General features: G+C 33.5%; 2 protein-coding genes across 3 annotated transcripts; both read left to right on the forward strand.

The window, feature by feature from the left end:
* The first annotated feature begins 2,163 nt into the window (after window positions 1-2,163).
* LOC104224176 (amino acid transporter AVT1E-like) lies at window positions 2,164-7,345 on the forward strand. 2 transcript variants are annotated; one of them, XM_009775760.2, is made up of 11 exons: window positions 2,164-2,649; window positions 4,078-4,337; window positions 4,734-4,948; window positions 5,045-5,068; window positions 5,168-5,348; window positions 5,447-5,666; window positions 5,752-5,887; window positions 6,005-6,170; window positions 6,269-6,312; window positions 6,620-6,682; window positions 6,782-7,345. In XM_009775760.2, the coding sequence occupies exons 1-11, from the start codon at window positions 2,447-2,449 to the stop codon at window positions 6,866-6,868; spliced, it is 1,599 nt and encodes a 532-aa protein (XP_009774062.1). In that variant the 5' UTR covers window positions 2,164-2,446; the 3' UTR covers window positions 6,869-7,345. The 2 variants fall into 2 exon arrangements, with proteins under 2 accessions (XP_009774062.1, XP_070021293.1); XM_070165192.1 differs by having other exon boundaries at window positions 2,551-2,649; window positions 4,082-4,337.
* A 2,851-nt stretch (window positions 7,346-10,196) lies between these two features.
* LOC104224177 (laccase-17-like) lies at window positions 10,197-13,186 on the forward strand. Its single transcript, XM_009775761.2, has 6 exons — window positions 10,197-10,392; window positions 10,482-10,633; window positions 11,020-11,264; window positions 11,378-11,506; window positions 11,717-12,685; window positions 12,799-13,186. The coding sequence occupies exons 1-6, from the start codon at window positions 10,273-10,275 to the stop codon at window positions 12,927-12,929; spliced, it is 1,746 nt and encodes a 581-aa protein (XP_009774063.1). The 5' UTR covers window positions 10,197-10,272; the 3' UTR covers window positions 12,930-13,186.

Below are 13,186 nucleotides of genomic sequence, written 5' to 3' on the forward strand. Positions count from 1 at the left end.
AGGGAGAATCATCAACCTCATTATATATTTGGGTGAATCATTCTCTCTATTTACACTTATTGTAATTTATCATATTTATTGTTTGTCAATATCCCTCGTTCATTCATAACAATATCATTAAACATCTTTTTGGCATTTAATTACTTTAAATGCGGTTCTTAGACTATTACTATCCATCAATCTCGGATCTAGGATTTATTATATTTAACTAAAATTTACCCATTATTATTTATTTAATTAATTTAACAAAAATATTTAACACTTTTTGGTCAAACAATTATCTCCTTTCTTTCTTTTTTAAAGTACTTCTACGAGAACCATTAAACTCCAAAATCAAAAAAGCATTGTAGCAAATATCCTTGATTAGCAAGAATTTCAAGGGAACTTTCCCCCAAGAACGTGAAGAAGAGAACGAGGTGGAGATATTATCTTAAAAGCCTTATTTAAGTTTTAATTATTTTTTCTGTTGTTTTACATGTGTTCCCTATTAATTTGTCCAGTTTTCCATGTCAGCACGATTGGTATTCACGCGCTTCAGTTGAAGTGATGCAGTAATTCAAGTGTTCAATAGAGTTTGAAGTGTCTAATAGGTACAAGAGTTTGTTTAAGAATCCTGAATCCCACTTGTTACGCTGTGTGGCGGCTAGTTCGCGTCAGGGAATCAGACTGGTTATCTGTTAAAATAAATAAATAATTCCAGTCAGAAAATCACATGCATATCCCAATCATATTGTATTATTGTGCTAGCGTTCATGTGCCGCTGCCGCATAAGGAAGAGCTTAATTAGCTGTGCTTGTCAGTAATTACAGTAGACAAAACTCAATTGAGGTACTTACATATTGTTACTTTCTTTGTCTTAATTATATACTATATTACGCTTGCTAGCTATGTGAGTCATTTTAGAACCTTTGGCGTTATTACACTAACAATGTTAGGGAAAACCGGCTATGCTCATTTATAAATAATTTATTACAAAAATTGGCCAATTCGTTAAATATTATTAATATTAGCTAAATATTATCAATATTAGCCAATTAACTATTTATAGCAAAAAAAGAAGTTAAATCTTTGCTTTTTTGAGTGAGTGTCATTAGAATAGATTGAGTACATCTTAAGAAGTTTGATCTCAGTTTTGAGATGATTTGGTGGAGTTTTGAAGTAGTTTGAACTAAAATTTCAAAGTAGAAGATGAAACATGAATGTATCACATCTGTATCATAGTGTATCACCGTGTATCAAATGTGTATCATATATATATCCATGTATACCTGTGTGTAATACATGTGTCACAGAAAAAATTTTGAACTCGAATTTAACTACAAATTTTAATACAAATCACCTCCAATCTTCCTCAAAATTTGTATATTGACTCGTTTATATGTTTTCAATGAATTTCAATCATACCCATTAAAAAAGATTGTTTTTTTTTTGCTTAGAATTTTGGAATCTTGTGTGTGTATATATATATATATATATATATATATATATATATATATATATATATTTTTTCTATTTCATCACCTTGTTTGCTACCTTATCCATGGAATTTTTTTTCTTGCATCTAATGTTGCTGATCACGCTTAAAATATAAAAGGAGATCTTTGCATGTGATTCTTGGAGAGAAAGAACCTTTTTTATTTGGGTTTTTAATTTTTATATGTGCTTGGCTAGTTTTGATAAGTCTATGATGAATTGCTAGAGGTTGGTAAGCTGGAACTTATTTGGGATATTTGCATAAAATTCCCATTTTTACGTTGTAAGTATAACTTTTAGAAGTTTGACGAATATAATTCGAACCTGTTAACAAATCAATTTAACTTTTAATGTGATATTTTTCTATGGAATTAACTATTGGAACTATAAATTTAAATTTTTTAAAATTTCTACTTATATACAAGCTAAAGTAATGTTTTAAACTTCATGCCTAATTAAATGGTGTTAATAAAATGGGATGAATTGAATATATATACTTTGTGCATTTATTTGTAAATGTGATAATTTATTTGGTGTTAAGTTTTCCCTTTTAAAAGATATTCCATATTATTCTTGATACGCTATTCTCAGTAATCCTTATCTTAATTATTATTCTCAAGATAGCTTTGTGTTTAATAAGTTACCTAGGCTGCCGTAACCAAGTACAAAGATTAACCTTAAATAAAAAGGAATAAACAGCTGTTGTCGTTCAATCAAATCTCAAACTGAATCTTTCTTTTTAGGTTCTCTTAAGAAAACGAAACCAAACACAACTCTCAAATCTCAATCTCAATCTCAATCTCCATCTCTCACTTTTTCTCTTTCACAACCCTTTGTGCTTCTCTTTTACAGATTTGTTCTATTGTTTCATATATAACACACGTAAATAATTTGTTTTTTTTCTTTTTGCATGGTAATAAAAGGATTTTATTTTTTGCATGATTGAATACATTAAATAACAAGAATATTAGATATGGGAATGAGATTAGACGAAGAATTTGGAGCAGATAGGGTGTTACAAATTGAAACAGACGATGAAGAGAATGAGGCTGATGATTACAAGATTGAAGACGATGATGATAGTGGATCTGATTCTACCCTTCACTCTCCAGTACATGAGCCATCTCATAGCCAAATTGGACCTCATGATTCTCCTACTTGGCCTCAAAGTTATCGGTATTTCTTGATTCTCCTTCCTTTGCTGTTTTCATGCACGTAAAATAAATGAATAGTAATACCTCTCAAGGGTGTAAATACCATTGGAGTCAAATCTTAGCATAAAAAAACGTTAGGTGATTTCTTTCCATCTGGATAAGATTTAATTGGCAAAGTCACACGGTACATGCACTGATGGGAAATAGCAAGTACCCGGTGATCAATAGTCCAGGTGCAAGCAAGCTGGTTTAGACACTACCTTTTTTGAAAGAAAAAAAAGTATAGTGAGATCCCTTTTCCATATGCATAAGACTTGGTACACAAAATTACCTGGTGCATATGCTGGTAGGAGATAACAAGGTAGGTAGATAGTCGAGGTGTATGGAAGCTGATTTAGACACCAACTTATAAGAAAAAATGAGTAGTGACTTGTATAACTAGGCTTTTATGTGATCAGTCTTTAAACTTGTGTTGTACTGTTGTATATAGATTTTACTCTCTAATCACTACTTATTAATATTAGTGTCTTACGTAATATCTTGAAACTAGATAGTGTAGTTTGATTATTTATCTATGGTTTTTGAATGCACTGTTTGAATTTCAATTAGCTATGAGAAAATGGCTGTGAAAAATTATTCAAAGAGTTTTGGTGTCCGATCCATATTTTTCATATAGAAATCTCTGATCAAGGACAGAACTTAAGCCGTTTTGCATCATATATATCTAAGGGATTCCTAGGTTCGGGCTGAAGAAGCAATGCCATTTAATTATTATCAAATTGACTGCAATCTTTTTCTATCCATGAAGATCCCAACTTTCTAGAATATACACCTCCTCACTGTTATTTAGGTTCGGGCTGAAGAAGCAATGCCATTTAATTATTATCAAATTGACTGCAATCTTTTTCTATCCATGAAGATCCCAACTTTCTAGAATATACACCTCCTCACTGTTATTTTTGAAAGTGAAACATCTATTAGCCAATTTGTTATTGAATTTGTGAACATATTAGCTAGCTTTCTCATGTTCTTCAAGAAGTTCTGTATGGTCTACAAATAGGTGATAGTCCATAGGCTGAATGTACCTTTTTGCAGAGCAATAACATACAAACTTGTCTGACAAATTAACTTACATAAGCCAAAAACTTGTGAATGGTTGATAAATCCATCATGTGCTTTTGGAGTTCTAATATTTCAAATTTTTTAGAAAGTATATTTTCACAATTCTGATACAAAAGTCCATTCTGAAAGAGAACATAATTACTCTGCTAATCTTTTTCTCTATTTCACATTGTTCTTAGGCATGCCTATATGTATTTGTTTGGCCAATTTTCACTGTGCACATATACTGTGGTTAAAAGTCTTCTTGACATTCTTCTTGTGAATTTACTTGAAATTTATTTACTCTTCTCATCTAAATGAAGACTGAATTTTTTTATTGAATATGTAGGCAGTCAATGAACATGTTCACAGGTGTGACCCCTCCTTCACTCAGCTTTTTAAGGGGTAGCTCCTTCTTGAGGTCTCAGACTACTCCAACACCTCAACCTTCAATTTGTAAACCTCTAATTTCCTCTCCGCGCTCAAACAAGGAAGAAGTTCCAACCTTAACACATCCAACAAGGTTATCTGTAGTCTCTTCTGCAAGATTTTCAGCACTTGAATTGCCACCATCACAGCAGTGTTCCTATACTCAATCAGTGCTAAATGGTAAGACATGTTTCTTATCTGGTCGTTTATGTGCTTATTGTTCTACTATTAAAGTGGCCTATTTTTGTCCCGCAATTTTGTTACTGGGAATTTGAGTCTAAAGACTACCCTTTTCTTGTTGCACTACTTTACCGTGTGTTTGCATAACTAAACTTTAGAAAAATAAGACTTCCTTCTGCTGAATGAACTAAAGCATTTTGCAAAGAATCTACAGCCTATCATCCTGTGTAATTCAAGCATTTACATATCTTGGAGCTGTATTTGTTGCATATTGTTGTCCTATAGGTACTAATGTAGTGTTCTGCTTTTCCTGTGGCCAAATCTGTTTCCAAAGTACTTAATCATCTCCTCTCAGTTCTCCTGTTTGTTCTAATGTGGATTGATCTTTCAATGCAGCGATAAATGCTCTCTGTGGCATAGGAATACTTTCGACTCCCTATGCACTCAAAGAAGGAGGATGGTGTAGCCTTTTCCTGCTGCTACTTTTTGGAATCATTACTTTCTACACTGGAATTTTGTTAAAAAAATGTTTAGACAGTTCTCCTGGTATTGAAACCTATCCTGATATCGGACAAGCTGCTTTTGGAATGCTAGGTCGAATATTTATAGCTGTGAGTATATATTGAGAGCATATGACTAATGATTTTTCAATTAGTAGAAGAAGGTTTTCATTTAGCTACTAACATTGGTTTTTTCAATAAATGCAGGTAGCCTTATACGCCGAACTATATGTAAGTGTAAATAGTCCATATTTTACTAATTCTCGCTCTCTGCTTCATTCTACTGCTTTCTGTTGTCTATACCTTGGAACTATCTTTTCTTCTTTGCAGTCCTCTTGCATCGAGTATTTGATTATGATGAGTGACAATCTTGGTGCAATATTCCCAAGTGCTCGCATGGTCTTTGCTGGAATTCATCTGGATTCTTATCAAATGTGTGCTATCATTTCTACCCTTGTCATACTTCCAACAGTTTGGCTAAGAAACCTCAGTTTGCTGTCATACATTTCAGGTTTTAATCATTATATAGTACCTCAAAATGTCTTGAAAATTAGTTCAAAGCTATTCGATTTGTGCTAACGTGTTGAATTCTCATGCTTGTAACTCCAGCTGGTGGAGTGGTCGCACTGATTGTCGTGGTGCTTTGCTTGTTATGGGTTGGCGCGATCAATGAAGTTGGATTTCACTCAGGTGGAACAGCTTTAAACATTGCAAAATTACCCGTCACAATTGGTCTATACAGTTTTTGCTATGGCAGCCATTCAGTTTTCCCGAATATCTACTCATCAATGAAAGAACCTTCAAGATTTCCTTCTGTTCTTCTTATAAGGTGATTTAATACATTACTGTTTAAAAATGTACATCTGCCCATTGAAGACCTAATATTTAACTTGTGTTGGTTCATATCGATGCAGCTTTTCCATCGCCTTCTTTTCGTACTTTGGAGTAGCAGTTTGTGGCTTCCTTATGTTTGGTGAAAACACCAGTCCGCAGTTCACATTGAATTTGCCAGCAAAACTTGTTACTTCAAAAGTTGCAGCCTGGACAGTGGTAAGTATAATATTCGCTTTAGTCTATACTTTTCTCATTTTTGTTCACTTGAAATGCAACCTAAAAACTTGGACTGAAATCATTAAATATCTGGAATTAAAACTGTGTTTTGTGCAGGTTTTAACCCCTGTAACAAAATATGCCATAACAATTACACCAGTCGCGTTTGGTATTGAAGAATTCTTACCTTCACCTCAGCTTAGAACTTATGGTGTATCGATCCTCATAAGAACAATTCTGGTGTTTTCAACTTTGGTCATTTCACTAACAGTTCCATATTTTGGTAATTATTTTCTTCTAATACTTTGCACTTGTAACAAATAAATTAGTAAGCCGTTTTACCACTAAGATATACATTTCTTTTTGAAACTTCAACTGCAGGTTCTGTAATGTCATTGATTGGATCTTCACTAGTAATGCTTGTGGTAAGTTACCAAAGTAATTTCACTTTACTTCAATGTGAAGCTAGAAGGGGAGCCTTGGCGTAACTGGTAAAGTTGTTGCCATGTGACCAGGAGGTCAAGGGTTCGAGCCATGAAAATAGCCTCTTGCAAAAATGCAGGGTAAGGTTGCGGACAATAGACCCTTGTGGTCCGGCTCTTCCACGAACCCCACGCAGAGTGGGAGCTTAGTGCACCGGGCTGCCTTTTTTTTTTTTGTTACTTCAATGTGAAGCTAATTAGCAAAAGAATCATAATAACATGGAGTTTTCTTTTGCTTGCTTTGTCTCAGTCTCTGATCCTTCCTTGTGCATGCTACATTAAACTAAGCAAGGATGGAATCACACGATTTCAGGTATATTTTTGCTCCATATTTTTCTAGCTAGAGAAAATAATTCTTTTCATCCCCAAGATATGCTAAAAGTATATTGTTTCTTCCTTTTGTATTATTTAGCTTGCAGCTTGCACTTCCATTATAATGGTGGGAGTAGTTTCTGCTGTTATTGGCACATATTCTGCAGTCACAAGCATGGCCAACTAGTTCCAAGACCTAATGGACAGAAACCACAATCTTACTTCCATTATCAAAAGTTTCTTGTACACTATGCACAGTAGCATCGGTCAAAAAGCATAGACCAAATATCAAAGTTGGAGAGGCTGTAAGGAAACAGAAAAGGGCAAGTTACACATTTGACAGGCTGGCCAAAATAATTGCATCGGCTAGCAAATATACAAGTAATTTTTCCAATATACCAAAAATATATTGGGAATATACAAAAAAGATACATTTTGTCGGCTATTATTTTTTAGAACGGCTACGTTATATAGTTTTCCCAATTGAGAAAACCAGAGAATCCCTCGAGTGATGATGAAATAGAAGTTGTAATTAACAGGACATTAGATCTTGATTTGGCCCTTTGAGCCCCTTCTGTTGTATCTAATCATTGTAAGTTCAGCTCCATCACATTGTTAATTACCTCATGATTTAGCAGTTAATTAATCAAGCAAAGATTTATCTTCTCTGTGTTATAATCATTTAATTGTATTTAGTGGTTCTATCTTGCTATAATCGTTAATTTCGTCTTGTTTATGAGATAAGAAGGAAACTACTTGAGCAAGTACTTATTTTGGTCAATAGGATTTAAGTATCATCCTAACCTTGCTGTTCATTTCATATCTCTCGATTACACATTTTTATGCCTTTTTGTTCAAACTTTTGGAAAATGAGTGCTTACTTTTCAAACAAAAAAAAAAGTACTCATTTTGGTCAATTGGGTTTAAGTGAAAAACTTATAACATATTGTGTTTAGAACCTTCTTAAGGAATTAATCCACCATAGTCCATATGAGAAAATCTATATACGTACTCATCGCCGCTGACAACCTTTTCCAGTGTGATTATACCCAAATCTAATTATAACATTTGCTTCCAAATATGCTCGTAGTATATAAAATCATTCGCCATGTCTTCACAAAAAATATCTCTTAAATATACGTGTAAATAATACTCCTGGTTTCTAAATAAATATGTATACTTAGGCTGTTTGAAATCACGAGTCTCATATATACAAACTCACTTACAAACCAGATTGTAATAACATATCAACATCACTTAGCGCAAAATTCTATATGTGTCTATTGTTTGTGTTACCAAATTAATCCATGTATCCATCACAGGAGAAACTTAGAAAATGTGGTTTTGTGCAGCGATCTTTTTGTACACTCGTAGGGAAAGCTTCTTCCGCTTTTCCCATCGAACATAAGTCGAGAGGCGGAGCCAAGATTTGAAGGTTATGTGTTCGGAGTTATAATCCTTTTAAATTATTGGTTCCAAATTAATAATTAGTACATAATTAATGAATTTCATAAGACAAATACATAATTTGGACCAAAGTTACTGGGTTCGACTGAATCCGTAACTGATGGGCTAGCTCTGCCCCGGATAGCTGATCCTTTTTGTCTGTTTCTTTTTCTAGTTGAGCTGAATGTAGTAGGTGAATTTGGCCTGGATGTAAAAAGTTAAATTTTATGTAATTTACCTACTTCGTTTATTCTCCTTTTGGCCTTTGCTCTTCCGTGGGGATGTTAGGGAATTCAATAGCTTTTGTTTAAACATTGTAAATATATTAAAAATTTATTAAATATTTATAAATATTTCACAATAAACTTAATTATTATTAATTTGAGATTGTCATATAAACTCATAAATCTAAAATACTGGATCCGCCGCTGGAGTGAATGGAATGTTGGTGTAGTTTGAATAGTCACTAGTCAGACGTTGGATTGGAACGAAGGGATGTAGAATGAAGCAAAAGCTGGTCTGTCATTGCTTGCCATAAAAGAGCTTAACATACCAAATTGGTCCTACACTCTTCTCTCTCTCCATTTAACTACTAAGGATTGTGAGATACCAAAAGAATGAAAACCCCTTTTTCACCGACTTCAGCTTCTTCACTTCATTTATCACTAACGTGTCTTACTATACACCAATATATTTTTTCTACTCCTTTTTTTTAAAATTTAAATGAATTTTAGTCATTCGACTTTAATAATAAGTTACTCCTTTACTTTTTGGAAAACAGTCAATGTACTCAATGGTGGAGCCATAATTTTTACTAAGTGGTGTCAAAATATAAAAAACTAAATATACGAAGAAATTAAAGAGATTCAATATAACATATTTATATTTAAAAAGAAATTTAACTAGGTATGCAGGAAGGGGTGTCAAATGACACCTTTGGAATAGGGTGGCTCTGCCACTCAATGTACTGTCATTTTCTACCCTTCATCATTTATAAATATCAGATAACGTTTTGCTTAAAGTTTACTCTCGGAGTGAAAATACGCACATTTCTATAACATTATTTAATTGGAATGGAATAGACAAGATTAAATTTTATTAAACTACGTTTAGTTAACATAACCACGTGCCCAGTTTAGCAATGAACTAGTCGCTATATGTTGGGTAAGATTACAACCCCATGATTTAACAAGAAAAAAAGCATATGTATCAATATGCCTAAATGTTGAGATCTAATTGGTTAGATGGTTCTCTTTATAATTCTCACTGACAAATATATATCTTAGTGAGGGGTGAATTTAGCATTTGAAGTTTGTGTTCCTACGACGACAACAAGTTAAGATACAGTAGTAATCACTAAGTTCAAAATTAATGACATAAATATTTTGTAAATATATATATATATATATATATATATATAAGGATCGGTAAAATTTATTGGATTTGCGTGATCTCATAGCTAACTCTATAGCTCTACCCTTTACTATGACTTTTTTCTAATAATTATACTTTGCAAGAGAATAGAGAAGGGTAAAAAGATGCAGTTTTTAACCTTTTTATTACTAAACCCGTAGACGTCTATTTTCAACACCAACAAAAACATGAATATATTTTTATATGTGGGGTCTGGAAAAGGTCTTGCATATGCAAACCTTATGCCTACCTAGTGAAGGTTGGGAGGATGTTTTCAATTGACCCTCGGCTAGACGTCTTACTTTCACAAAGAGGAAATTAAAACAGAGCAAAAGAAAAAACAAACCCATGCACACATGCAGTAGCTATCGCATATATGAAAAATTTGTCAATATCATGCAAGCTTAACATCACGACGAAGGAAAGTTTTTGAACCTCAGCGAAATATATAATTATAATAGAGCTAGATTGTCTTTGACCTCACTCTAAAGTTGTTTTCCAACAACAGTTGGTCAATTTTAGAAAAAGATTATGTGCAAATTTTGAACTCTTCTTCCTGATTTCTCTTCTTTAAGCTATACTATTTTCATCACCTAATCGACCAAGCACCCCATCAATATTTCTCTATATATACATCAATCTTAGAGCTATCTTTCATCCAACTATACTACAATCTAAAGCTGATCTTCACCCTTCAATTTAATTTCAAGGAAGAGATCAGACAAAAAATTGATGGGGTTTTCTAGTACTTTTCCATCATTAGTTCCTATGGCAATGTTCATTATTGCTTTTCTGGCATTATGTCTCATGCCTCAGCCTGCACAAGCCATCACCAGACACTATGAGTTCAATGTATAATATCAAAAGTTCATTCTACTTATCTTACTCCAAATGTTCATATTTTTCTTACTCTTGCTAACATATTTGAATCTTTATTGCAGATTACAATGGCAAATGTCACTAGATTGTGCCATACTAAGAGTATAGTGACAGTCAATGGAAAATTCCCAGGGCCTCGTATTGTGACAAGGGAGGGTGATCGTCTCCTTATTAAAGTCAATAACCATGTTCCTAACAATATTTCCATTCATTGGTATAATCTTTGGGCCTTAATTAGATTCTACTCCATTTGCTTCCTTACTACATGGATTAAACTTAATTTATACAATCGGTCTGTAGCAACATATTACCTGTCTTATTTTTTAAGTCACTGATCTTGCTTGTTAAGGACAATTATCTATAATTATCTTTTTTGTGATCTAATTAATTAGTAGTATAAAAGTTCTTTTACCCCATAACATATTGAACCTGTAGAAGTTAAGACTTTCTACATTGTCAGCTATTTCAAAGAAACATTAGAAAAACAAAATTCAAAGAGCTAGGATCTCTCTCTCTTTTAATTATTCGTATAGTTAGTTATCTTTACTTTTTGAATGTTCCAGGGCCAATTTCTTTAATTTTCTTTGTCTCTCTGAATAGGCATGGAGTGAGACAGCTTCGTAGTGGATGGGCAGATGGTCCTGCATATATAACACAATGCCCTATTCAAACTGGCCAAAGTTATGTATACAATTACACAATTGTTGGTCAAAGAGGGACTTTGTGGTGGCATGCCCATATTTCATGGCTAAGATCTACTCTTTATGGCCCTATAATTATCCTTCCAAAGAAAAATGAATCCTACCCTTTTGTCAAACCATTCAAGGAAATTCCAATCATCTTAGGTACTCAATTAAACATCCACATAGAATATATCAAATTAATTTTTATGATCCAAATTTCTCCATCTAAAATTATTCCTAATATTAGTTACAAAAATTAATTTCTCGATGTTCAGGAGAATGGTTTAATACTGATCCCGAAGCAATCATTAGTCAAGCTCTACAAACTGGTGGAGGTCCAAATGTCTCTGATGCTTACACTATCAATGGCCTTCCCGGGCTCTTGTACAACTGCTCTGCAAAAGGTACTTATAACATCCAATTTTTTGTTCAACCATTATAGTATTTGTAGGTTGTAACAAGTCATTCACCATCTTTTTTGGGTTATCAATCCATGCTTATTAAAGAAAGTTACCTGTAATTGACTTTTAAGTGATCAATGTATGGTAGTCGAACTTTTTAGTACTATTATTTTTCATTATTCTGACTAATGTTCTATAAATGGTTTGTGACAGATACATTCAAACTAAAGGTTAAGCCAGGAAAAACATACCTTCTTCGTATGATCAATGCTGCACTCAATGATGAGCTTTTCTTCAGCATTGCAAATCATACACTCACAGTAGTCGACGCTGATGCAGTATATGTTAAACCTTTTGAGACTGACACAATACTTATAACACCAGGACAGACCACAAATGTTCTTCTAAAAACCAAATCTGAATACCCTAGTGCTACTTTTCTCATGGCTGCTAGACCTTATGTTACTGGCCAAGGCACTTTTGACAACTCCACTGTTGCTGGAATTCTTGAATATGAATCCCCACTTCTTCATTCAACCAAATCAATGAAGAAACTTCCCATGTTCAAGCCTGCTTTACCTCCTTTAAATGACACTTCTTTTGCTACCAATTTTAGTAAGAAATTGCGCAGTTTAGCAAATTCTCAATTTCCTGCTAAAGTCCCTCAAAATGTTGACAAGCATTTCTTTTTCACAGTAGGCCTTGGCACAACTCCTTGCGACAAAAATCAAACTTGTCAAGGTCCTACTAATACAACTAAATTTGCAGCATCGATTAATAACATATCATTTGTACAACCTACAACTGCATTGCTCCAATCTCATTTTATTGGGCAATCAAATGGTGTTTATAACCCTTATTTTCCTATTAATCCTTTGCATTGGTTCAATTATACCGGGAATCCTCCAAATAACACAATGGTTAACAATGGTACTAAAGTTTTGGTACTTCCTTTTAATACAAATGTTGAGTTAATCATGCAAGATACAAGTATTCTTGGCGCTGAAAGTCATCCACTTCATCTTCATGGCTTCAATTTCTTTGTTGTTGGTCAAGGTTTTGGTAATTTTGACCCTAATAAGGATCCTACCAATTTCAATCTCATTGACCCTGTTGAGAGGAACACTGTAGGTGTGCCAGCTGGTGGATGGGTCGCTATTCGATTTTTAGCTGATAATCCAGGTTGGTAGATTAAATCACAAGTGATATTACTAAATATTCATTTGATAATATTTTGACAAAATTTATAATATGTTTTTAGTTTAAGACACAATAATTTGTACATTTGAATATAGGTATTTGGTTCATGCATTGTCACTTGGAAGTGCATACAAGTTGGGGATTGAAGATGGCATGGCTTGTCTTAGATGGAAAACTTCCCAATCAGAAACTCCTTCCCCCTCCATCTGATCTCCCAAAATGCTGATTTCTTGGTTCCTTTTTTCAGAATTAACAGTCAAGTCTCAAACTTTTGCACTTTCATTCCTTGTCTTGACCTTTTTTTTTTTTTTTTTTCCTTTTATGTGTTCTGGGTGTGCTTGCTTTAACAGTCATTTTTTGTAACTGAATGGCCTTTTCAAGCCATGGTCTAAGGAGAGGATGAAGGATTGAGTCTGTTTTGTAATTCTTTTCTAACGACAATTGTGTCTTATATGCAAATGAGAATAAATGGTTCTTGTCCCA

The sequence above is a fragment of the Nicotiana sylvestris genome, chromosome 12 (assembly GCF_000393655.2).
Source record: "Nicotiana sylvestris chromosome 12, ASM39365v2, whole genome shotgun sequence".
NCBI lineage: Eukaryota > Viridiplantae > Streptophyta > Magnoliopsida > Solanales > Solanaceae > Nicotiana > Nicotiana sylvestris.